The sequence below is a fragment of the Babylonia areolata genome, chromosome 2, assembly GCF_041734735.1.
Source record: "Babylonia areolata isolate BAREFJ2019XMU chromosome 2, ASM4173473v1, whole genome shotgun sequence".
NCBI lineage: Eukaryota > Metazoa > Mollusca > Gastropoda > Neogastropoda > Buccinidae > Babylonia > Babylonia areolata.
The window spans coordinates 27,256,534-27,281,964 of NC_134877.1; the positions used below are offsets into that span (position 1 = coordinate 27,256,534).

At 43.0% G+C, this 25,431-nt stretch overlaps 1 protein-coding gene across 1 annotated transcript in view; it reads left to right on the forward strand.

The window, feature by feature from the left end:
* Positions 1–25,431, forward strand: part of LOC143299932 (uncharacterized) — a 197,074-nt gene that overhangs the window by 91,327 nt on the left and 80,316 nt on the right. The window contains 9 exon segments of the mRNA XM_076613478.1: positions 2,134–2,310; positions 3,492–3,736; positions 6,569–6,864; positions 8,306–8,452; positions 11,001–11,231; positions 13,443–13,655; positions 19,454–19,498; positions 23,280–23,512; positions 25,262–25,381. Coding sequence (XP_076469593.1) covers positions 2,134–2,310; positions 3,492–3,736; positions 6,569–6,864; positions 8,306–8,452; positions 11,001–11,231; positions 13,443–13,655; positions 19,454–19,498; positions 23,280–23,512; positions 25,262–25,381 — 1,707 coding nt within the window.

The window sequence follows — 25,431 nt, forward strand, 5'->3', positions numbered from 1 at the left end:
CAGACCTGCTAGTGCCTGAACCCCCTTTGTGTGTATACGCAAGCAGAAAATCAGATACGCACGTTAAAGATCCTGTAATCCATGTCAGCGTTTGGTGGGTTATGGAAGCAAGAACATACCCTGCATGCACACCCCCAAAAGTGGAGTATGGCTGCCTACATGGCGGGGTAAAAACAGTCATACACGTAAAAGCCCACTCGCTTACATACGAGTTGCAGCCCACAAACGCAGAAGAAGAAGAAGTGTCTTGTTCTGTCAAACAGGTTGGTTTGATCTGAGTTCAGCCTCACTTGTTTTGTCTTCAAAACAGTCACAGTGACTCTTAATGATGTTTTTTTGTTAAAGAACGCCCTGTAAATGAAATGTTATGTCAGTAGTTCTGATGCAGGCTTGAATTGTATTTATTATACATGTATGCTGCTCTGAGTGCCTTTCATTGAGCTTGTGGGTTTTTTTCTTGTAAAATTCAGTGCATTGCGTTGTATTCCGCCATATTTTATATATTTGCTTTGTTGCTTCTTGATTATTTACTACTTTTTATTCTGTTAATGTTGTGACTGGAGTAACTGTATCTTAAAACCCTTCAGAATTTCTGTTTATTCTTTTACAAGCTACATTCATATTTTGTGTGGGTTTTTTTTTGTTTTTTTGTTTTTGTCTGTGCATATTTATGTTATTTGATTCATGAAAAATTCTTGGTTTTATGACCTGTAGCATCACTTTTAAGTTAGACTTATGGTTTGTTGGCATCGTTTTCCACTAACAAAATAACATTTTATGATGTTTACTGTGGCCTCTTCATCTTTCTGGTTGAGAATACAGATTCTACACATGCTCAGTTATGAAGTGTTTTAATAGGACATGTATTCTGCGTTTGATCAGTTACCGAATGTAATACATTGACACATGCATTTCCTATTGCTGTACTGAGATAGTGAATGCATCATCATGACACATGTTGTATTCTGTACACATGAAGTCACAAAACACATGATGACACAAGATGTGTAGATGAAGTCACAGAACACACGGTGATAACACAAGCTGTGAAGATGAAGTCACAAAACATGGTAACACAAGTTGTGTAGATGAAGTCACAAAACATGATAACATAAGCTGTGTAGATGAAGTCACAGAACACACGTCGATAACACAAGCTGTGAAGATGAAGTCACAAAACATGATAACACAAGTTGTGTAGATGAAATCACAAAACATGATAACACAACCTGTATAGATGAAGTCACAGAACACACGTTGATAACACAAGCTGTGAAGATGAAGTCACAAAACATGATAACACAAGTTGTGTAGATGAAGTCACAAAGCACATGATGACACAAGCTGTGAAGATGGAGTCACAAAACATGATAACACAAGCTGTGTAGATGAAGTCACAAAGCACATGATGACACAAGCTGTGAAGATGGAGTCACAAAACACATGATAACACAAGCTGTGAAGACGAAGTCACAAAACACATGATAACACAAGCTGTGTAGATGAAGTCACAAAACATGATAACACAAGCTGTGAAGATGAAGTCACAAAACACATAATGACACAAGCTGTGTAGATGAAATCACAAAACATGATAACACAAGCTGTGAAGATGAAGTCACAAAACATGATAACACAAGCTGTGTAGATGAAGTCACAGAACACACGGTGATACCACAAGCTGTGTAGATGAAGTCACAGAACACACGGTGATAACACAAGCTGTGTAGATGAAGTCACAGAACACACGGTGATACCACAAGCTGTGTAGATGAAGTCACAGAACACACGGTGATAACACAAGCTGTGTAGATGGTCACAGAACACACAGTGATAACACAAGCTGTGTAGATGAAATCACAAAACATAACACAAGCTGTGTAGATGAAGTCACAAAACATGATAACACAAGCTGTGTAGATGAAGTCACAGAACACACGGTGATACCACAAGCTGTGTAGATGAAGTCACAGAACACACGGTGATAACACAAGCTGTGTAGATGGTCACAGAACATATAATGATAACACAAGCTGTGTAGATGAATTCACAAAACATGATAACACAAGCTGTGTAGATGAAGTCACAGAACACACGGAGATAACACAAGCTGTGCACCCCCCCATTGAGCAGGGTGCCAGGGACGGAGAGGCCACCCCAGAACTGCGCAGCAGCCTGGAGTACGAGACCACGGACGAAGAGGGCAGCGTGCACAGCCTGTCCTCCACGCTGGGAAAAACACGCAGCTTTGCTGACGTCGTGAAGAGCCCCCTTCCTTCCTCCCCGCGGCAAGAGGAGAGAATCAAAGAGGTGAGTCCCCCCACCCCATCCCCCAAGCCCCCAACCCTCCCTCTGCAAGGGGAGATAATCAAAGAGGTGAGTCCTCTCCCCCCACACCCCTACCCCCCAACCCTCCCTGAGCAAGAGGAGAGAATCAAAGAGGTGAGTCCTCTCCCCCCAGCCCCCTACCCCCCAACCCTCCCTCAGCAAGAGGAGAGAATCAAAGAGGTGAGTCCTCCCCCCCACCCCCCTTCCCCCCAACCCTCTCTCAGCAAGAGCCCACCCCTTCTTTTTAGTCAATCCAAAAAAAAATTTTTTTTATACAATTTTACAGCCTTCAGTCGCATGTATACTGTTGTAAAACCCCAGTTCATTAACTTGCTCCATCACAATCCAGTCTGCTAACCCAGGTTTCAGTCCCATCCGCCATTTTGCTTTGCGTTCTGCTTTCGAAAAACGATCAGTTCACTTTCGATTTCTCCACTTTCACACCATAATTTTTTTTTTTTAAGGGTGAACTGCGATCGTGTTCAGTTGAAAAATATTTGATGCAGTATGTTAGGTCAGATTCGATTGCGAACATGAACCATGTCGAATCAAACAGTGGTAAGACTGAAGTGTTGCTGTTCAGTGTGATCGTGGATGTTGTCATATATATCTTGAGTTTGTTGTGTCAGGTGGTCCCAGGTGGTGGATGGAATTTAGTTTTATCAGACACAGATAGGATACATACAGCCGATAATATGCAGAGGTAAGATTTTTGAGTAAAAAAGAAAGTAACTCCTTATAGGCGAAAAATAACGGGCGCAATAGCCGAGTGGTTAAAGCATTGAGAGTCCCAGGTTTAAATCTTGGTAATGGAACCTGGTGGGTAAAGGATGGAGATTTTTCCGATCTCCCAGGTCAACATATGTGCTGACCTACTTGTGCCTGAAACCCCTTTGTGTGCATACGCAAGCAGAAGATCAAATGCCCGTGTTAGATCCTGTAGTCCATGTCATCATTCGGAGGGTTATGGAAACAAGAACATACACACCCCAGAAAACGGAGTATTGCTGCCTACAGGGTGGAGTTAAAAATGGTCATACACGTAAAAGCCCACTCGTGTACATACGATTGAACGTGGGAATTGCAGAAGAAAGACTGAAAATTACGGTAGTAGTCTCCTGTTTATTTTCCTCCTCCGACGACCGCTGGCTTTGTGTCACCAGCTGGAGGCTGAGGTGGAGCGACTGACGCAGCAGCTGGCTCAACACCAACACCACCACCACCACCAGGAGGACAGCATGACGGCCAGCAATTCCACCCTGGTGGCGTCCCCTGCGTCGTCGTCGGTGCACACCCTCACCTCCTCCCCACCCCAGGGGGCAGGGTGGCAGGGGGAGGGCAGGGACGGGGGTGATCCCGGCCTGTTCCACATGCTGCGTACAGACCTGGACCGCATCTCTGCTGAGAGGTAGGTGACCGCAGTGGGTGGGGGGCTGCTTGGAGGGTGATGGTGAACGTGTCATTATAACGATGATGACGGCGATTGTTGTTTGTTTCTGTTGCGCCTTTTACCATGATACAGTAGTGCTCAAGGCATGGTGTTGGTGCTTTGTAATAATGATAGTGACGATAACAATGATGATGATAGTATTACTGCTGCTACTACTAGTGATAATAGCATATTTCTATTTCACCATTTATTATGACACATTAGTGCACAAGGCATGTTGTATGAGTGAAATATAATAAAAAGAAAAAATGTTTCATAAGAATTGATAACTGCTAGTGAGATTTCTATAAAAAAACAAACAAAAAAAACCCCTTTACTCCACCCATCCCCCACTCTAATGTGTACAAATCACAAATTTGCCTCAAGCATATAGCGAACATCCAGATATCATCCACTAATTCATAACACACACACACACACACACTCAGACATTGTTGAAAATGAATGGATTAGAAAAGAAAAAAAAAAGTTTAAAATGAATGAACTCGAAAATGAATAAATTAGAAAAGAAGAAAAAAATAAAGTCATTGTTTGAAATGAATGGATTAGAAAAGAAAGAAGAATGGACCCGGCTGTTTGTGTGTGAAAGATGTCGGTGAGAAGACACTTAGATGGTTCCTGATCCTTCCACAGGCCTATAGTGCAATCATATGTAAGGAACAGGACAAAATCATAGCATCTATGGAATGGGCATGGAATATGACAGTTTTGTAGTTATTGTATTGTATTACTCCTCTTTTTTTTGTCACAACAGATTTCTCTGTGTGAAATTTGGGCTGCTCTCCACAGGGAGAGTGAGTCACTACACTGAGAGCACCACCCATTTTTGACTCACTTGTGTAAACAAAGTGAGTCTATGTTTTAACCCGGTGTTCGGTTGTCTGTGTGTGTCCGTGGTAAACTTTAACACTGACATTTTCTCTGCAAATACTTTGTCAGTTGACGCCAAATTAGGCATAAAAATAGGAAAAATTCTGTTCTTTCCAGTCATCTTGTTTAAAACAATATTGCACCTTGGGATGGGCACAAAAAAAATTAAAAAAAGAAGCCAAATTATATGCAAACTGCATTTACTGTTATATTTATATATTTTTTTTTTATTCTCTAAACTTGGCACTTTGATCTGGTATTCTGACACAGCAACAAGAGCAGTCATTATTATCACTTTTTGTTCAAACAGGAACTTCTTTTGCTAAGCATGGAATTTTTTTTTAATTTTGCAAACATTTTGGTGCAGATAGTAAAAAAGGGAAATTCATCTGTAATTAATGCTAGGGGACTTAATTTGCTTTAAACTGATCTTACTCATCTTAAACATCACATTTTGAAATTATACTCTATACATAAAAAGCTTGTGTGTTTTACTCTCAGTGTACAGGGCTTTCACTATGTTCATTCACCCAAGTGGTCTTTTTCGGAAAATACTAAAATCAGTACGACGAGTGGACTTTATAGATCTATTGGCTGAGCCCTGAAGGTCGTGGGCAAAAATCAATTGCGTACACATATTTATACACATTCAAAGCGCGTGCTCCTATTCTTCATGAACGCGAACGACGCCATTTTGTTTCAAGTTGTTGACCTGCCCGTTCAGTCCTATATTCAATGGACAATACACGATAACATGTGATGGAAAGTTGGAGAAGGAGACTGTTAAATATTTATTCAGAGAAAGATTTGTGAATGCCTCATCACTTACTGGATTATGCCCCAAACTGCCATAAAAGTATCCACAGAATCAGTCGGAATTCACAGTTAAAAATTGTAAACCATGCGAGTTAATACCCTTGAATTGATGAAACGAAAAAATTTCCAGTCTTGACTTTTCTCAAAATGAAGTCCTTTTCACTTCATACAGCGTTTAGAAGTACTTGTACTTGGCTCTACATGTTATTAGTTTAACAAAATACTAAATTTTCATATCAACTTTAAAACTATAAAACTAGAATGAACATAAAAGAGAAATTGAATTGACCATGTCGTACTACTTTCCCGGCAGGTGTAACTAAACTTGTACATCTATCTAGATCTAGAGAAAACGGCTAAATGTTGCAGTGTGATTGCGGCGATAGCCATGTCTCCTTTACCGCAGACTTAAAAAGAATTTTTTATTGCCCTTAAAGATTTTTTGAATGCCCAAGATACTCCAGAATAATATGATTTAAACAGCGTTCTCACTGCAAATACCGCAATTGATTTATCGCCCTTTAAAAAAGTATGTTCAAATATTAAATTTTAGACGTTAGAATGTCAGTTAAGGAGCCACGATAGTGTAATGGGTAAGACAGTTTCTTCTCACCCAAACACGGGGACTTTTTTTTCTTTCTTTTTTTTTTAACCCGAAGCTTTATAATAACAAATACAGAAAACATTTTAACGATTAGATTTTTTTTTTTTTTTTAAGTGTATCACAAGTGAGTCTTGAAGGCCTTGCCTCTCTTGTTTTGTATTTTTTCCTGTGTGCAGTTTTTTTGTTTTCCTATCGAAGGGTTTTTTTCCTACAGAATTTTGCCAGGGACATCCCTTTTATTGCCGTGGGTTCTTTTACATGTGCTAAGTGCATGCTGCACACGGGACCTCAGTTTATCGTCTCATCCAAATGACTAGCGTCCAGACAACCACTCAAGGTGTTGTGGAGGGGGAGAAAATACTGGCAACTGTGCCGTGATTCGAACCAGTGCCCTCAGATTCTCATGCTTCCTAGGCGGACGCGTTACCTGTAGGGCCATCACTCCACTGATGGGCATATGTGGTTTGAAAAAACAAAGATGTCTGTGCTTTCAATTACAGGGACGCGGTCCAGCGGACCAACAACCACTTGCTGCAGCTGCTGTCGGACTCTGTGCACACCTACGTGGAGGTTGAGGACACCATCAACCGTCGCCTGCACACCCTCGTCACCGCCTCCGCCCCCCGCCCCCACACCCCCACCCACCCCCTGCAAGGAGCAGGGGACCTGGTGACCCCACGGGGAGCGGGGCTGACCTCCTTCATGGGGGTGGCTGGGGGAGGGGACAGGGGGGGAGCCATCGGGGGCGCCGGCGTTGCGGTGTCCTCACCTCAGAGCGAGCACAGCTGGAGGCATAGTGAGTGTTGTTTTGTGGTTTGTGTTTATGTGAGTATGTTTTGTTTTGTGTTGTTGTGAGGGCTGTTTTAGTTTGTGTTTTTGTAAGTGTTTTTTTCATGTACCCGGTAGTCATGAAGGCTTTTTCAAATGTCTGTCGTGAGTGCATTTTGTGTCTTCGTGAGTGTGTTTTGTTTGTGTCATCGTGAGGGCTTTTTAAAATTTTTATTTGCGTCATCGTGAGTGTGTTTTGTTTGTGTTGTCGTGAGCGTGTTTTGCTTGTGTCTTTGTGAGGGCTTTTTTTTTATATATTTGCATCATCGTGTTTTTGTCGTTGTAAGGGCTTTATTATTTTTTTGTCTGGGTTGTCGTGGGTGTGTTTTGTTTGTTTCGTCATGAGAGGTTGTTTTTTTGTTTGTTTGTATCATCATGAGTGCAATATATTTGCATCCTGAGCACATTTTTGTTTGTATCGTAAGTGCAGTTTGTTCATATCATGAGCCCATTTTTTTGTATTTTGATTGTGTTTTATGTGCAACATAAGTACATTTTGTTTGTTATTATGTGAGTGCTGCACGTTTTGTCTGTATCATGAGCTGTGGCCTTTGTGTTTGGTTAATTTGTAAGTCACTTCAAAGGATTGTTGCTTTTTTCTTGTGATCGGCCATCATAAAAGTATATGATAATATGTGCGTATCAACACTGGGCACCATTGTAGTAAAATTTATGTATTTTTATTTATTTTTTTGTGTGTGGAAAGTTGTATAGATCATCTCTGTTAGACTGTCAGATTTATCATAAAAAAAATATAAAAAACAAAAAAAACAAACGTTTCATGAATCAAACGACACCATCAGCTACTGGCTGTTTGAAATTGGAAACATGTTAACATACTTTTGATTGACGAAAACACACAGTGTAATGAAACTGGACATATATTTACATGCTTGTACTTGACCAATGCATAAAATGTGTTGGAAAGGTAAGTTGGACATATATTTTCATACATGTACTTGACCAACACACAAAATGCGTTGTGAAGGTAAACTGGACATATATCTACACTCAAGCAGCTGACCAGTGCACAATACATGCTGGATACACGTGTACACACATGTAGATGACCAGTGCACACAACACTTTGGACACATGTACACATGTAGCTGACCAGTGTACACCTGTAGCTGACCAGTGCACACAGTGTGTTGAACACATGTACACACATGTAGCTGACCAGTGTACACCTGTAGCTGACCAGTGCACACACGTGTAGCTGACCACTGCACACAGTGTGTTGGACACGTGTACACACATGTAGCTGACCAGTGTACACACATGTAGCTGACCAGTGCACGCAACGTGTTAGACACACATGTGCACACATGTTGATGACCACTGCACGCAGTGTGTTGGACACATGTACACACATGCAGCTGACCAGCGCACACACCATGTTGTTGCAGGCGAGGCGGACACCAGCAGCCCCACACTGGAGGAGACGTCCATCCTGTCCAGTGCCACAGACGAAGGGCTGGACATGTCACAGCGACTGACAGAGTCCATCTTCACTGGGCCGGACATTGACGCTGAGGGAGAGGAGATTGTGTCCGGTACTCACTTCTTTCTGTCTCACACCGCTCACTTCTTTCTGTCTTCTGTCTCACACTACTCACTTCTTTCTGTCTTCTGTCTCACACCTCTCACTTCTTTCTGTCTCACACCTCTCACTTCTTTCTGTCTCACACCGCTCACTTCTTTCTCTCACACCGCTCACTTCTTTCTGTCTTCTGTCTCACACCTCTCACTTCTTTCTGTCTTCTGTCTCACACCTCTCACTTCTTTCTGTCTTCTGTCTCACACCTCTCACTTCTTTCTGTCTTCTGTCTCACACCACTCACTTCTTTCTGTCTTCTGTCTCACACCACTCACTTCTTTCTGTCTCACACCGCTCACTTCTTTCTGTCGTCTGTCTCACACCACTCACTTCTTTCTGTCTTCTGTCTCACACCACTCACTTCTTTCTATCTCACACCGCTCACTTCTTTCTGTCTTCTGTCTCATACCACTCACTTCTTTCTGTCTTCTGTCTCATACCACTCACTTCTTTCTGTCTTCTGTCTCACACCACTCACTTCTTTCTGTCTTCTGTCTCACACCACTCACTTCTTTCTGTCTCACACCACTCACTTCTTTCTGTCTCACACCACTCACTTCTTTCTATCTCACACCGCTCACTTCTTTCTGTCTCACACCACTCACTTCTTTCTGTCTTCTGTCTCACACCACTCACTTCTTTCTGTCTCATACCACTCACTTCTTTCTGTCTCATACCACTCACTTCTTTCTGTCTCACACCGCTCACTTCTTTCTGTCTTCTGTCTCACACCACTCACTTCTTTCTGTCTTCTGTCTCATACCACTCGCTTCTTTCTGTCTCACACGTCTCACTTCTTTCTGACTTCTGTCGCATACCACTCACTTCTTTCTGTCTCACACGTCTCACTTCTTTCTGTCTTCTGTCTCATACCACTCACTTCTTTCTGTCTCACACCGCTCACTTCTTTCTGTCTTCTGTCTCACACCACTCACTTCTTTCTGTCTTCTGTCTCACACCACTCACTTCTTTCTGTCGTCTGTCTCACACCACTCACTTCTTTCTGTCTTCTGTCTCACACCACTCACTTCTTTCTGTCTTCTGTCTCACACCGCTCACTTCTTTCTCTCATACCACTCACTTCTTTCTGTCTTCTGTCTCACACCACTCACTTCTTTCTGTCGTCTGTCTCACACCGCTCACTTCTTTCTGTCGTCTGTCTTACACCACTCACTTCTTTCTGTCTTCTGTCTCACACCGCTCACTTCTTTCTCTCATACCACTCACTTCTTTCTGTCGTCTGTCTCACACCACTCACTTCTTTCTCTCATACCACTCACTTCTTTCTGTCGTCTGTCTCACACCACTCACTTCTTTCTGTCTTCTGTCTCACACCGCTCACTTCTTTCTGTCGTCTGTCTCACACCACTCACTTCTTTCTGTCTTCTGTCTCACACCACTCACTTCTTTCTGTCGTCTGTCTCACACCACTCACTTCTTTCTGTCGTCTGTCTTACACCACTCACTTCTTTCTGTCTCACACCACTCACTTCTTTCTGTCTTCTGTCTCACACCACTCACTTCTTTCTGTCTTCTGTCTTACACCACTCACTTCTTTCTGTCTCACACCACTCACTTCTTTCTGTCTTCTGTCTCACACCACTCACTTCTTTCTGTCTTTTGTCTCACACCACTCACTTCTTTCTGTCTTTTGTCTGACACCACTCACTTCTTCCTGTCTCACACCACTCACTTCTTTCAGTCTTCTGAGGGGATGGGGGTGGTGGGGAGTGGGGAGGTCTCCGGATGGTGGGGGGTCAGTGCTGAGCAGTTGAAATTAACCCCCAGGAGACATTCTAGGCTGAGTCTGCATAGACTTCAGGGTTGATGTAGGCAACAAGCCAGATTTGACCTTGGGGTTGGGGGGGGGGGTGGAGGTAAAAATCCAGCCAGGGATACGAGCAGGCTGCTACACTTGGTGATATGGATATACTTACATAGCGCTTTTCCTTGGTTGAGACCAAGCTCAAGGCGCTTTACAAATATGGAGTCATTTGCACAACAGGCTGCCTACCTGGCTAGAGCTGACTGACAGCTGCCATTGGGTGCTCATCATTCGTTTCCAGTATCATTCAGTCAGGTTTCAGTCACGCACACATATACTCAGACAGACATATAACTTTTTACGTGTATAACCATCTTGCTTATTTACCCTGCCATGTTGGCAACCATACTACATTTTCGGGGATGTACACGCTGGGCATGTTCTTGTTTCCATAACCCACTGAATATTGACATGGATTACAGGATCTGTAATATGCGTATTTGATCCTCAGTGTGCGTAAACACACTAAGGGGGTTCAGGCGCTAGCAGGTCTGCACATAAAATAATGTTGACTTGAGGAGATCGGGGGAAAAAATCCCCACCCTTTACCCACCAGGCACCGTTAAACCAAGATTCAAACCCAGGACCCTCAGATTGAAAGTCCCAACGCTTCAACCACTTGGCTATTACACCCGTCACTCATGTCACTGGGGTCTGCCTCTGTCTGTACGTGGGTCAGATGCCAGAGGGCGGCTGCAGAGCGCGGTGAGCCGGCTGTTGGAGATGATTGAGCGGACGACGCAGCAGCTGATGGAGGCCAAGGCCACGCAGAGCCAGCTGCTGGACACTATGGCCGCCCGTACCCGTGACAACGATCAGCTCGCGGCCCGCCTGAAGGACCTGGAGGACCAGGTACGACAGGAGGTGGCTGCCAAGGAGTACCTGGGACTGGAGCTGCACAAGGCGGAAGGTGGGTTGGAAGGGGATAGTGGTCGTTGGAATGCTTTGGAAGTGATACGTTTGTGTGTGTGTGTGTGTGTGTGTTCATGGAGCTGCACAAGGCGGAAGGTGGGTTGGAAGGGGATAGTGGTCGTTGGAATGCTTTGGAAGTGATACGTTTGTGTGTGTGTGTGTTCATGGAGCTGCACAAGGCGGAAGGTGGGTTGGAAGGGGATAGTGGTCGTTGGAATGCTTTGGAAGTGATATGTGTGTGTGTGTGTGTGTGTGTGTTTATGGAGCTGCACAAGGCAGAAGGTGGGTGGGACACTGCTGCTGTGTAAGTGGTGGTGGTGGTGGTGGGGGACAGGGGATAGTGGTCGTTGGAATGCTTTGGAAGTGTTTTGTTTGTGCGTGTGTATGTTCGTGTGTGTGTCTGTGTGTGTTCGTGTGTGTGTGTGTGGGTGTTTGTGTGCGTGTGTTAATGTGTGCATGCGTGCAGGGATAGTATTCATTGAAATGCTTTGGAAGTGTTTTGTTTGTGCGTGTGTATGTTCGTGTTTGTGTGCGTGTCTGTGTGTGTGTGTGTGGGTGTTTGTGTGCGTGTGTTCTTGTGTGCATGCGTGCAGGGATAGTAGTCATTGAAATGCTTTGGAAGTGTTTTGTTTGTGTGTGTGTATGTTCGAGTGCGTGTGTGTGCGTGTGTGTGTGTTGAACTACTCATTTGCCGTCAAGAATTTTTTTTGGTTCTTTTGTTCTCCATTTTGACTGCTGCTGACAAGTACACTCTTGCTCTTTCTCCCCAATTTGACTGGAAAATCAAACTGAGCATGTAGTTATTCAGATGAGATGTAAACCAAGGTCCCGAGTGCAGCACACACTAGGCGCACCCCTGCCGACGTTGTTGCTGTCCTCTGGCAAAATTCTGCAGAAGAAACCCACTCTGATAAGTACACAAATATATACCGTAAAGTTCGGTCTATTGAGCGCACTGGTATATAAGCCACACCCACTAAAGTTTGGAAAAAATTTAACTTTATACATACATAAGCCGCACCTGCTTATAAGCCGTACTTATTTCCGGTTCCAGAACACATACTGATACTGCAGAAAAGCTGTCGATACTGTAGGTTATGAAATAAACACAAGTGGGAACAGCACAAAGAAAAGCAAGCGAAAATACTGCTAGTGCCACAAAAAAATAATAAACACAACGAAAATAAGATCCATAATTTAGGGATAGTCACATTTATTCAACGTCATCCTGCTCACTGAATCCACTAAAATCTTCGTCTTCAGTGTCCGTGTTGAAGAGAACCAGCGCAGCTTCCTCCGCCATCTTGTCACTGACTTCAGCCTCGCTTTCACTTCATGAACATGAAGGTGGAGGTCGCTGCTGGTTCGTCGCTTGCACTGTCCTCTGCTAGGTCGATCGCCTTCAATTTGAAGGCTGCATCATAGGCATAATGTCGCGTTTTCGGCATGATGAGGGTGTACGCTTGAGCAGAGTAGAACTGAATGCTGATCTGAAGGCTTTAATGTGTGCGGATTTGATTTATAAAATGTGAACAGTTAGCACACTATCCTGAAACTCCTCCAAAAATTCATGGACAGAAATCATGTTTTGGTGATTTGAAGGGCAGCTAAGAATAGAGGAGAACGTGACACTCCTGGGATCGTTAAAATCCGCAAATAAGCCGCATCATTGTATAAGCCGCAGAGGTTGAAGCTGGGGTAAAAAGTCGCGGCTTACAGACCAGACTTTACGGTATTATGCATGCACTCAAGGCCTGACTAAGCATGTTGCGGTTATGCTGCTGTCAGGCATTTACCAAGCACATGTGGTGTAGAGAGTACGGCTTTGTCTGAACATAGTGATGCCACCTTAACTCATTCTTCTCCAGGTAGGAGTTAACTCGTACCATGATTACTTCCCCTGTGGACCTGGCACAAGTGTTCTCGTACCAACACACTAAACTAATTTCGTTTATTCTTTTTAGATACAGTTAATGCTCTAAACTGAGCCGTTTATGGATTCCGTAAACATGAAAACAAAGCTTTGTTTAAGCTTGATTAAGTCAACAGATTAGTGAACAACCTTTCTCTTTTTTTTTTTCTTTTTTTTTTTTACTGGGGAGTTTCAGCAGGTATGTAGCTGTGGGGTGGAACGAGTTAATAAACTGAAAACTCAAAGTGAGGGTCCTCTCCCCTGTTTCCCCCCCCTCCCCCCCATCCCCATCCCCAGGTTTGATCAGTGGCTACAGCAGTGAGCGGGAGGCTCTGGAGGAGCAGCTGCAGTCGCTGGAGGAGCAGAAGGAGGGGCTGGCCACGGAGCTGGAGACGACCCGCAGTCGGCTGGCGGACTTCCAGCAGGCCACAGGGGAACTGGAGGCCCGGCGCCTGGACGTGGAGCGCCAGCAGTCTCTCCTGCAGGAGAATGCCGGCCAGGAGACTCAAGGTTCACCCCCTTCCTCCTCACCGTCGCTTCTTCCTAACACTGGCCTCCCCGCCCCTCCCTGTAGTTACTCTTTCCTTATCGTGCCGCTTGGTGTGTTTGTCGGGGCCTATCTCTTCCGTCAGTGGATACAGGGGGATGGGTGATTTTTAGACACTGGCCCCAAGGAGGAGTTGTTGTTGTTGTTGTTGTTGCAGAAGGATGGTGAGTTTCACTGTCCTTTTTTCCTTGTTGTTACTGTTGTTGTTTTCTTTCTCCCAATGTTAAAGGCCTGTGGAAAAAAACTTGCTTTAAAATCAAGCTCTTTTTTTTGGTAACTCTTCCAAAGTATATATATATATATATATAAAACAACCCAAAGCCTTACCAATTCAAATTGCATGCCACTAGTGCTTTCCCTGTCTGGAATCGTGAACTTACGGAGGTTCAGAGGTACAAAATGCTGCCTTATAGTAGAATGCATCGATAACATACATTTCGTACAGTGATCAGTATTGAGCTGTTAGCATGACAGACTGCATGGTGGACTGAGAGGCATGCCAGGCAGAAGAGGCCAGTGCCTTAAAGCATAGTCCATGTGAAATGGATGCAGCGTCCTTATGAAGGAATATCTGCGGAAGCTTTGCTGATGCAGTTACCTCAGGTTTCGTCAGGTGCAGGGGCGGTGACCAGGGGCGGTGACAAGTTACGCTTGTTGTGTGTGAGAGGGAAAACAAGAAGATCCCTGTTCTTTGTGTTTGTATGGGATGATCACGGAGTGCTAAGTTGGGCTTTTGTTTCAGTCCATTTTGACTGGTATGTATATTAGAGAAACCACATTTATGGGTCCAGTAACATCTGAGATGAAAACGTATGCTGGCAGTTGACCCAGGCTTTTTTAATCATGTTGTCACAAGGCAGACATCTTCGCTTTTGAAAGACATCTGTTCTGAGACAGTGAATACACAAAACTCTTGTGTTCCTCTTTTGCTCAGTTTGAAAACAAATTTCTTTCTTTTTTTTTTAGCAGATGTGGTGTAGCTTATAAACATATGTATGTGTCTCAGCAAGCTTTGCATCTCCTTGAAACTGAAACCTGAAAACCAGAATTGGATTGAAATGTGTGATTTTTCAGAGCCTTTATAGCCAAATCTAAAAGATATTGTGTTTTGATCACAGTTTTTTTTTCATCCTGTGGTAGTTTTATCATTCGTTTCCACTTTAAGGTGATGGGATCAGAATAAAACAGGCTGGGGAGAAATGATCACTCAAGAAAATGTGTGTGTGTGTGTGTGTGTGTGTGTGTGTAGGTCTGAATGAGTGTGCATAATTTGCAGCATGTGTGGAAGAGAGAATGAGTGAGAGAGAAAGATTGTGAGTGAGAAGAATCCTGACAGATAAAGATGGTGAGTGAAAGGAATCCTCACAGATCACTTTGCTTACACAACTTACCCTCTCACTCACTCACTCACTCTCTTTCTCTCATATTTACACATGATCATTCATAACTATCAGGCTGACATGTATTATGACCTAATCCATTAAAACAAAAACAAAAATCACACAGACAACTAACACCTTTTCAACAAGTCTTCACACACAGTATCACAAAGCAGTGGGTAACACATCAGAATTCAACTCTTAAGAGTGGCTTACAAACTCTGGACTCGCAACACCATCTAGAAGGTGTCTCAAGGAGTCTTGGGCTGTGAAGCTGCTTTTCTTGGCTGTGGATGTGTAATGGATTACTGCACTAACGGTGGGGATGTTGAGCTGTTTGCAGTTGGAAGGCTTTCAGAGAGAGGCTGTGGCTGTAGCGGTGTACTAGGTAAGGGGCTAACGTCCGTTGGAGGAGGGAGGCTTTCTTGTCTGTATCGCCCTTAGTTCTTTCTACCCCCCGCCCCCAACCCCACCCCCGCCTTCTCTCTCCCACTCCTGGTGCTCCTGGCTCACACTGCTTACACTGCTCCCCCCTTGACCACTTGACTGTCGACCAGTGCTGTCAGTGAGGGGATTGAGGTTACAGGGTAAGATGTTAGTCACCGTTCGTCACTGGGGAAGGTGGCAGAATGGTTGAGACTTTCATCTGCCAATACAGAATTCGTGAGGGTTTGAGGACAGATTTCCCTCTTGCCCTTTCTCCCAAGTTTGACTGGAAAAATCAAGTTGAGCATTTAGTCACTGGGGTGAGTCCTGTGTGCAGCACGCACTTGGTGCACTGAGAAAGAACCCACGGCAACGAGAGTGTTGTCCTCTGGCAAAATTCTGTAGAAGAAATCCACTTTGATAGGTACGCAAATACATACGCGTGCACTCAAGGCCTGTCTGAGCGCATTGGGTTATGCTGCTGGCCACAGGCATCTGCCTAGCAGATGGGGTGCAGCGTGTATGGATTTGTCCAATCGCAGTGACGCCTCCCTGAGAAACTGAAAACTGAAACTCTTCATGTGGACTTTTCCCACATGTGGAGTGCATTGTTTGTGTTCAGTAGAGTCAGTTATTTTGCTGAAAAGTCACAAGAAGTCCGTAGTTGCGGTGTTTCAGATTGATGGCGCACTGGTTTGAATCCCTGATGGTTCAGCAGTCAAGGGGTTAAGGAAGAGGCAGGGGAAGGGAAGGAGGGTCTGACAGGGTCAGGCTTTGTCTCCTGTCTGGTGGAGGCTGGATGCCAGAGCCGCTTTCTTCACCTCCTCTGGGCTGATCATTTATACGCAAAAAAGTTGGGGCAGCTTTTTTTTTTTTTTCCACTGGATATGCGTAGGGTCAAAGTCTTTGGTTTTGGGTGAAGTATTTTCAGCATACCTGTTTGACAGGCATTTGTATTTATTTTCCTCTTTGTGCATATGTTTTTTTTGTGTGTTTTTTTTTTTTTTTTTAATGATTTTAACCCCATTCTTTCCGTACGCTATGTATAATCCGGAAAGTATATTATGATGATAACATTAGCACCAATGTCTGTGTCAGTTACATGATTTATAATAGCTCAACAATCGGAGGATGAAAGATTGGATTTGTTTTGTTTTTTTGTTCAACATCTTGTTCTTTGGGGAATTTTGTTGGGCTTTTGGTTAGTTTTGTTCTTAGATTTGATCTCCAGATACATGGCGCTGGTGTCAAGTGGAGCTTGTATGGCAACGTTGTTGATTCATTTGATGTTCTGTCCTGCATCTGTTACAGTATTTTAAAGGCTCTGATAATATCACACCATGTTGACGACACTTAGAAAAGCCTGGGTCAGAGTACTTGAAATCATTTTCAGCAACTTACTCTCTCCCTAGATATATATATATATATATATATATATATATATATATATATATATATATATATATATATATATGTATATAAGACTGTGCACATGCACATAATTTACATATAGTACACAAAACTAAGCATGCAGTGACTTGACATTAATCAAATGTATTCTGTATGGCATATATATTCAAGTTTTGTTTTTTGTTCACTTAGATGTGTGCAAATGCAGATGAGTACATGTTTGAAATGACTAAAACAGCAAAGATATATGTATTCTTTACTTGCGTATTAACAAATGTGCATGCATGAAACCTATTCTCAGTCATCTTTGTCAGATAGCTTGAATTTGGAACAAACAGTATACCTGGCATTATTCATTTTCTTTTTCTGGGAGCTGTAGTTAAGTGTACTCCACACCTACAAGTGAATATCACAGCGGGGAAACTGGGATGGATATATGACTTGTCATTTGAAACCCTGATTTTGTTGTGCAAACAGAACTGTTGGGAGTGGGCAGCTTAACCACTTTGCACTGCACTGCACTGCACCGCACTGCTTTTAACTGTTCAAATGGCTGGAACTTCCCTTTCCCAGAGAGTGAGATATATGATCTGTTACTTAATTCCCTGTCATAACCCCGCCCCCCCACCCCCACCCCACCCCACCCCCCGACCTAAAAAAAAAAAAAAAGTGGAGTAAGATCCCCACCCTCCCTTGCCCCCCGAATTAATGACAAATAAATGATTGGTTAACAAACAAGGTAAGTGTGTGCCCTACGAGAAGACTTACAGAATAAATGTCCTAAACCTGCTTCTTTTCCGTTGACTATCAGTTGCACTAACTCAGGTTTCTTATCATTCTGTTTTGCCAGCTTGGTTATCTGTTTACTTTTTGTAACTTCTAGCTGTTGCATGTTTCTTTCATATAAATGGGTGTGTGTGCATTGGCCTTAATTTGTCTTCTGTTTCCTAACTTTAACCAAATGGAAGATTTCATTTTTGAATGGCAGACTTGTTATGAGTAGTTTCATGGCATATATCTTTTATGAATAGCTTGTAAGCCTTGATTTGCATGATTTTAGATATGAATCTTTGAAATCATAAATCAGACATACTGATGGGAAGTACATCAATCCATTTACACAAACACGCACACCCGTGAATACACACACGCAGAAACACACACACACACACACACGCACACATTCACACCCACACTCACACTCTCTCACTCATTCACTCACGCACTCACCCACTCTCACTGTGAAACATGTAAAACATAAACTGTGGACACGACCTGATAATGTTCAGATGATACTTAATTCAACACATAATCACAGATGAAGATCAGAAAACAAACAGACAACACACATCTTAACACCTCAAGCCAACTTTACAAGCATAGACAAACCGCCTTTTCCTGGTTTAAATGTGTATGATAATAGTTGTCAGATGCCCTGTCCGACTGGCAGCACAAACAGCATGTGGCAGGCACAAAACCTTAAGCCCATGATGGTTAGTGTTATCTAGTGTTTCGCACACATGACTTGCTTGAAGTCCTGTGCCACCCAGGCCTGATCAGCTTGTTGGGTTTATGATAAGGTCAGGCAACTTCTCCCTGTTTTTTCTTTGAATATATCTGATATATTCAAATACATATCAAGAAAGTTTTAAGGCTTCTTGTTTTAAGGTTTCTTGAAAAATTACTGGAATTTTAAGAACAAAATGACTGCTGTATATTTGGAAGAAGATGGGTCAGCTTCTTTTCCTTTCCGAAATACGTCATATGAACTATTTCTGTGGACAAAAATATCCGGCAGTCACTTCTTGCTGCCCTGAAAGCATTCAGTATTATTAATGCAGTTTGGGCTTCCATGTTCCTGCACAATTTGTGATCATAGATAGATGAATAAATAAAAATTATTTGAAAAAACAAGTTGGATATTAGGAAAATAAAACTAGAGTCATTATTAATATTATTAGTTTATTATTATTTGTTTTTAATAGGAAATAAAGAAGTTAAGTTCAAATGCTGGCTCCAAAAATGCATAACTGATGTAATGGGCTTGTGATTAGCATTGTAAGAAGGGAGAACCAGAAATCCTGAATGCTCATGACAGACATTAGAAAATTACTGATCCAAGAGTTTGACATTTAGTTTGTTGAAAACATGCTGTTTGGGCTGTCACAAGAAAGTAATCAATTTTCTTCAAGTTTTCTAACACATTTTATGATTTTTGATTTAATATCATTTTCAGATGTAACATTTTTAACAGTAAAAAAAAAAAAAAAAAGGACCTTTTTTTTTTTACTTTCTTAAGCTATGCAATGGACAATGTGTTTCTGTATCTGTGTTTTCATCAGTAGCTTTGTTGTTGATGACTTGATCATTGCATCGTTTAGTTCAGATTCTCGTGGTGCATTTTGTTGCTGGCTGTTGTGTGAGCGCATTGTGGCATGACGGCTCATCCTCTTGTTCGTCTGTCTGGTCATCTCTGGCTCTGACTGACGGTGCTCTGCAAGCATGTGGTGTTGACCTCTGACCTCTGGCCTTTGTTATGCACACAGAGTCGGCAATGGCAGGGGGAGATGCCACTGTGTCGGAACAACAAGGTTGGTTGGTTCCCCCCCACTCCCCCCCCCCCGACCCCCCACCTGTTCCCCCTCCCTCCACCCTCCAAAAAACCTCCCCATAGACTTTTAACGGAAGAGCCCTTCCCTCCCTCCTCCCCACCCTCCCTTCCTCTATATCCTATCTCCCCCCCAGCCCACTCCCCTTCCCTACCCCCCCCCCCCCCCCCCCTCTTTCTGTTCCCCCTGTTTGTCCCTCCAGATAAAGCGACCATGTTCACAGCTGGTTGTTTGTGATGCTTTGCCTGTCAAGTACTTTGCTGTGGTGTTTGTGTGTTTCTGGACCAGAGCTGCCCTTCGACGTACTCCTAGCCCCCCATTCCTGCCTTGTCATGTACTCTGCTGTGGTGTTTGCGTGTTTCTTCTCCTCCAGAACTGTCCATTTGACGTCTTCCTGCCCCCCACCCCACCATCCCCTCCAGCCCCCTTCCCCCTCCAACCCCCATCATCTTGAAATATATCTTTTTTTTTTTTTTTTTTTTAGTCATTTGGTCAGTGTTTCTTTAAATCTTAGCAATATATTTTTTACCCCTCAAGTATGATTAAGATAAAGATTCGTGAATTTTATTGGTTTATCATTTAGAAAAAAAAATTTCTAATGCTTTTTTTTATTTTTTTATTGATTTTATTGACGGACATGTAAATCATTGCCTTGTAGGCATTGTGTGCATTGCCAGCATTTGTACAAACGCTTGCTCTGAAGTTTTGCTTTTGTGCATTTGCTTCAATACACATCTGTGTCACTAATGGTGTGAAGGTATACAAATAAGGAAAAAAAAAATCATGAATATTTGATTTTTAGTATATGCCCCCCCCCCTCTCTCTCTCTCTCCCCCGCCCCCCAAAAAGTGTGCTGACAACTTTTTCTTGTTTGTTTGTTTGTCAGTGATTGGTCCGATGAATGAACAGCAACACATGCACACTTTCTCTGTCCTGCAAGTGAAGTATTTGAAGATACATTTATTTATTTATTTATTTTTAATGGCTGCAGGTAATGATTGACACGGTGACATGGTTTTTGAGATGTCAGAGTGATGTCTCCGAGGTCAGGGCTAGAAATGATTTCCCAGATAATTTTTAGTCGTTTTTCAGGAGGGACTATTTTACCCAAAGAAATTACTTGTGCTCCGTAATTACGTCTTGCCCTCCCTAAGTAGAGAGTCTGTTATTAGTAGTAACTACTGGAACAAGTTGGCAGACATGAGTCATTATATTATAAGCAGCGTGTATTACATGAATAGAAAAAAAGAAAAAAACCCACCAGAGGTGAAGGTGTTAACTCGCTCAGTACGGCCAGTCCTCTCTTCTCCTCTACACAGACCCCTCGGATGTCCAGTGATTGTCTGAATGACCCAACCTTTAACTTCTGTCGTCAGAATTGTGATATCTCTTTGTCAACATTCACCTCTTCAGTATAAGAGCCTTCCGCTTGCAATATTTTGATGGTGGTAATTGGGGTGAAACGCTGTTAACGTCGTCTCTTTCGCCGTTCGTATGGAGAGAGTTAAAGTGAAATGGGGCAGAGGGAAGTTTGAGCTGAAGCTGATTGCTCAGTCACCCTTCCACCAACACTGTCAAAAACTGGTCGCTCAACGGACAAGTGGAGAGAGTGTTTCCCCTTGTTCACCAGGTTTTTTTTTTTTAGTAGCCCCTGGACAGTGGGAGGGGAGTGGTGGGAGGGGTGGGGGGGGGGGATTTGGATCCCTGAAGGTTCCCAGTAAAGTGAGCACCTCAGGGAGCATACTTCCCTGGCTGGTTTTCTGCTGTGAGTTGTGTGGCATCTTGTTCTTTTTTTTTTTCCAGCATGTTTTCTGCCTGCACATGGACATGAACTGGTATATCTTTTCTCTCTGTGGCCCTACACCTGCCTCTTTCTTTCTTTCTTGTTTCCACCCGTCTTTTCTGTCATGGAAAGCATGTCTTCTCTGTGGAGGTACATATGTCTTCTCTGTCATGGTGAACATGTCTGCTCTGTTGAGGTATGAAATGTCTTCCCTGTTGAGGGAAACATGTCTTCTCTGTTGAGGTGCACACGTCTTCTCTGTTGGGTAAACATGTCTTTTCTGTTGAGGTAAGAATGTCTTCTTTATTGGGGTAAACATGTCTTCTCTGTTGAGGTTCACACGTCTTCTCTGTTAGGGTAAACTTTCTTTTCTGTTGAGGTAAACATGTCTTCTTTATTAGGGTAAACATGTCTTTTGTGTTGAGGCGCACATGTCTTCTCTGTTGAGGTAAGAATGTCTTTCCTGTTGAGGTAAATATGTCTTCTCTGTTGAGGTACATGTCATCTCTGTTGGGGGTAAACGTATCTTCTCTGTTGAGGAGGTACATGTCTTCTCTGTTGGGGTAAACATGTCTTCTTTGTGAAGGTACATGTCTTCTCTTTAGGGGTAACATGTCTTCCCTGTTAAGGTACACATCTCTGTTAAGGTAAACATGTCTTCTCTGTTGAGGTAAACATGTCTTCTCTGTTGAGATATACGTCTTCTCTGTCGATGTAAACATGAGAGCATTGGCTTTTTGTTTCAATGAAAGAAGGAAGGCAAATAAGTTTACTGGATTCAGAGCGTTAGGAGACTGGTATTATTTGGCTAACACTGCATTGTGCATTGCTGTTGGTTTGTTGTGTGGTGAGCGTTGATTACCTTGTTGGTTTGAAGTGTGTGCGTGAATTGAATTGGCTTTTTGTGTGTGTGTGTTTTTGTTTTGATTTAGTGTAAGGCTTACCTACTGATTGTCAGTTTTATTACCCCCCCACCCCCCCACACCCCTTTCTTTAGTTAGATGTGTGCACAGCTAAAATGTTTGTTCACTCACCTAGTTTTCTGAGCACAAAAAAAAACCCAACTCACGGGCTAAGTTTTAAGTTTTGTTTGTGATAACATGATCCTTATTAATTCCCTTGTTTAAAAGTTTGGTTTTTTAATTTTTTTATTTCCCTCCCCAAAAAGTAGAATTTTGTGTTTCCTTTTTATAATTCCTTCTGACTGAGTATTGCCTATAATGTTGGAAAATATCATGCTTAAAACGAAGCCGATGGTAGCTGTAGAGGTGAGGGTCAGGAAAAATGTTAGCGCCTTGCAGAGACTGACATAATTACGGGGGTTTTTTTTGTTTTTGTTTTTTCTGGTCTGGAACTGTTTGGAGGTGGAGAGAAAGGGTGGGTATTCAGCCTGCTAATGAAAAACCAAATAGTCAAACAAGGTTCATCAATCAGTTAATAAGTTACGTAACACCAGTGACACTGACATTGACATATTTTACTGTCCGTTCAGCCTTAAAGCCCTCCAGACAAAGGGGGATGGTTGGGGGGTGTGGGGGGATGTTCCAGTGAAAAAGAGTGGAGGGATACATATGTCAGTATCTTGTTTAACTTTCTCTGCCCCCTGTGTGCAGCTAAAAGGATGTGTATGTCAGTGTCTTGTTTGAGACAAGTGCTGTAGATGGTGTAGAAAGAGTTCAGACAAGGGTTTTAAATGGGGTAAAATGAATTTTAGGGTTTAAATGGGTTAGGAAGAGTTAAGACGAGGGTTTCAAACAGGCTAGAAAAAGTTAAGACGAGGGTTTTAAATGGAGTAGAAAGAGTTAAGACAAGGGACTTCAATGGGGTAGAAAGCATTAAGGGTTTCAAACAGGCCAGGAATGAGTTACGAGGGGGGTAAAAAAAGAAAGTAGATGCCTGTGTGAGCGAGTGTGTTGGAGACCACACCAGTGAGTGGACGCTAACCTCCCCATGTGCTGCCGGTGGTTGTGGCGCCTGTAGCCCTGCTGAAGGAGATGGACACGGTGAAGCAGCAGACGCGGGAGCAGAGCCTGCAGCTGCAGCACCGCCTGTCGCAGGCTGAACAGCGCCTGCAGGACCGCGAGGCGGCCGTGGAGGAGATGGAGAAGGAGCACCTCCGCCACACGGAAGACCTGAGGCGGCAGGTGGAAGACCTCCGCCTGCAGCTGGACAACACGGAGCGACAGTTGAAGGCCAACAAGCAGTTCTTGGATGTAGGTCGCTCTGGTGATGAATGAATGATGATGATGATATAATAATGAGTATGGTAATGACGATTATGATAAATGATATTAAGCTTTTTTCATGACACTTAATCTTATAATAATGGTAAAGGTGATGATAATGATGACAGATGATAATGATAGTTATTTATATGGCGCTTAATATTATGATAATGATAAAGGTGATAGATTTGTATAACACTTGATCTTATTTGATAAAGTTATTTATATGGCGCATAATCATATGTGAAAAATGTGAAACAGACATGGCGCATAATCGAATGTGAAACAGACAGCAATGGTTGTTGAAAAGGATGCTTTTGTGTATTCTTCATTTATTGAGTGTCATGAAGCAATTGCCTTTTTTTTGTATATTTATTTTTACAGGTGGATGCTTTGCATTTATCTAGGCAAACAGTGTGACATGTATTTTGTCTTGAATGTATTTAGAGGCTGTGCTTGTCTTTAAACTGGTGTGTTTAGGAAGCAGCATGTTTTCGCATTTTCGTTAACACAGTACTGTTGATGTGGATGTTATAGGAACAGGTGATGTTGATGTTTCAGGAACAGAGCAGATGATGTGAATGTTGCGGGAATGAAACAGATGATGTAGATGTTGCAGGAACAGAGCAGATGATGTGGATGTTATATGAACAGATGATGTGGATGTTGCAGGAACAGATGATGTGGATGTTGCAGGAACAGAACAGATGATGTGAATGTTATTGCAGGAACAGAACAGATGATGTGGATGTTATATGAACAGATGATGTGGATGTTGCAGGAACAGAACAGATGATGTGGATGTTATTGCAGGAACAGAACAGATGATGTGGATGTTATATGAACAGATGATGTGGATGTTGCAGGAACAGAACAGATGATGTGGATGTTATTGCAGGAACAAACAGATGATGTGGATGTTATTGCAGGAACAGAACAGATGATGTGGATGTTATATGAACAGATGATGTGGATGTTGCAGGAACAGAACAGATGATGTGGATGTTGCAGAACAGAACAGATTATGTGGATGTTATTGCAGGAACAGAACAGATGATGTGGATGTTATATGAACAGATGATGTGGATGTTGCAGGAACAGAACAGATGATGTGGATGTTATATGAACAGATGATGTGGATGTTGCAGAACAGAACAGATTATGTGGATGTTGCAGGAATGGATCAGGTGATATGGATGTTATAGGAACAGGTGAGGTGATGCAGAACAGATGATGTGAATGTTGCAGGAACAGGTAATGCGGAACAGATGATGTGGATGTTGCAGGAACGGAACAGATGATGTGGATGTTGCAGGAACGGAACAGATAATGTGGATGTTATAGGAGCAGATGATGTGGATGTTGCAGGAACATAGGATGTGGATATGTTACAGGAACAGATGATATGGATGTTACAGGAGCAGATGTGGATGTTACTGGAACAGATGGTGTGGTGTTACAGGAACATATGATGTGATGTTACAGGAGCAGATGATATGATGTTAGAGGAACAGATGATGTGGAAGTTACTGGAGCGGATGATGTGGATGTTACAGGAGCTGTTGGTGTGATGTTGCAGGAGCAGATGGTAGAGCAGATGATATGATGGTGCAGGAACAGGTGATGCAGAACGGATGATGTGGGCGCAACACTCCTGTAACAGGAGGAACAGATGATGTGGATGTTACAGGAACAGATGATGTGGATGTTACAGGAATATATAACATGATGTTACAGGAGCAGATGTCGGAGAGGGAGCAGGAGAGGGAGGAGTTTGTGAAGGAGGTGGACAGACTGAAGGACCAGCTGCACAACAAGGAGAAACAGGGTGACTCTGAGGGCCGTCTGCAGCGTGAGGTAAGGGGTCACTCCACGCTGCTTGCGTTGTCATCTGTTCTGTCAATGTA